The 1,877-nt window shown below is 36.0% G+C and overlaps 1 protein-coding gene across 1 annotated transcript; it reads left to right on the top strand.

Annotated features, from left to right (window-relative positions):
* The first annotated feature begins 279 nt into the window (after positions 1–279).
* LOC141716897 (transcription factor bHLH25-like) lies at positions 280–1,507 on the top strand. Its single transcript, XM_074519059.1, has 3 exons — positions 280–689; positions 937–1,323; positions 1,442–1,507. The coding sequence occupies exons 1-3, from the start codon at positions 432–434 to the stop codon at positions 1,505–1,507; spliced, it is 711 nt and encodes a 236-aa protein (XP_074375160.1). The 5' UTR covers positions 280–431.
* The last annotated feature ends 370 nt before the right edge of the window (positions 1,508–1,877 follow it).

Raw genomic sequence — 1,877 nt, 5'->3', positions numbered from 1 at the left:
AATGTATGAAATGCATCTTACAACTTTTGAAAAATCGATATTTATTTTAATGTATGAATGATTTGCAGGTTAGGGTAGATGTGGACTTCAATGGTATTAATCACTTTAAAATGGAGTCCCTTCATTTGGACACACTAGATGACTTCACAAATGAACAATATAATCTATTATCTTTTCCGGAAGGGAGTCTTGAGAAGTCTTTATCTTCTGAGATTTACAATGCCACTCTCTTCGAAACAGATGACCAGGTTCATATGAACAACCATAATATTAACATGCCCAATGATAATATCATATCTGAGAGATTTGAGCGGCCAGCCAAGCAAATTAAGACAAATTCATGGAACCCTAATCCTGTCAAACAAGCAAGTGTTATTTCTTCATCCTCCTCTTCCCAAATCATATCATTTAGTAATGTTTCCTCACAAACTATGGACCGTCAGGAGTCTTGTGATTATTCCAGAGATGTTCAGCTTGTACAGCCATACGAAGATTTGATGGATTTATATGCCACCTACGATAACGATAACTACACAGTAATAGCTGGGAAGCCGATTAGGAGGTCCACTCCTGTACAGGTTCGAGCTCCTTCACATGTTCAAGATCATGTCATAGCAGAGAGAAAGAGGAGGGAGCGCCTCACGGAGCGTTTTATAGCTCTTTCAGCTATTGTTCCGGGCCTAAAGAAGGTAATATACGAACTCCCGTTTTATTTTATTTTTATTTCTACACCTTGCATTAATTTTTCTGATATTTAAGATCAAGCTGATAGCTAGTATTTTCTATCACAAATTACAAGTAATACCCTATATATTCCTCTACAGATCGTAAATACTTCTTTGTAACCAAACCGTGTACATTTTTTAAAGAGCAGAGAGGCTGTTTATGCAAATTCCGGTATTTAAGCTAAGTACTGCGTACAATTTACTTTTACAGTTGGATAAAGCATCGGTACTTGGAGATGCTGTCAAGTATTTGAAACAGCTTCAACAACGAGTTGACTTACTTGAAGAACAAATCAAGAAGAAGAAAAAGTTGGAGGAACCGTCAATTGTTTCTCAGAATGATAGTTCTAAGCTTCCTGCAGCATCTGAAGGTTATTCTTCGTGTGACGATAACTCGGGTAACTACACAAACAAAACAGCTGCAGAAATAGAGGCCAGAATTTTGGACAAGAATGTTCTTATCAGGATACACTGTAAGAAGCAAAAAGGATTTGTTTCCAAGATCTTAAGTGAGATAGAGAAGCTTCATCTCACTGTCATCAGCAGCAATGTTTTACCCTTTGGGGATCACGCAATGGATATAACAATAATTTCTCAGGTAATTGATAAGCTTAATTTATAGCATGGAAAGACATGAATTAATGTTACAATTTAAAACGAATTCTGATTAATTTGAGTCAATGAAATTAAAGTAAAAACATTCATAGTTCTTGCAGATGGAGGCTCAGTGCAGCATGACGGTGGAAGGTCTGGTGAGAAAACTACAATCTGCTTTAAGATAATACCCTAATCGAGAAAGATAAATTCCTGTCGTCCCATGCAGAGCAATGATCAAAGTTCGAAAAGTCAAGAGTGCAATAGTGCAACCACATTCTGATCTTCCCCTTCTTGTTTGATCTAATTACTTACTTAATCCTCGATTTGTTAGCCTTGTAACGATCAATTAGTTACTTAATACAAATATGTGTTCATTGGCAACTTATTCTTTTATTGAACTTTGAATGGAAGATTACCGGTTTTCGTTTGGATTTTTCTTACAAACTAGTACCCCTGTTTGCACGGGAATTCTCTAGTTTGCATTACATTTTTTTCTTATCATATTTGTTCAATTTGTGTGTTGGTATTTCGATATTTACTATTTGTGAGTGGGTA

This window comes from Apium graveolens, chromosome 4 (assembly GCF_009905375.1).
Source record: "Apium graveolens cultivar Ventura chromosome 4, ASM990537v1, whole genome shotgun sequence".
Taxonomy (NCBI): domain Eukaryota; kingdom Viridiplantae; phylum Streptophyta; class Magnoliopsida; order Apiales; family Apiaceae; genus Apium; species Apium graveolens.
The sequence above is the reverse complement of the archived record's forward strand: the minus strand, read 5'-3'. Positions and strand labels throughout refer to the sequence as shown.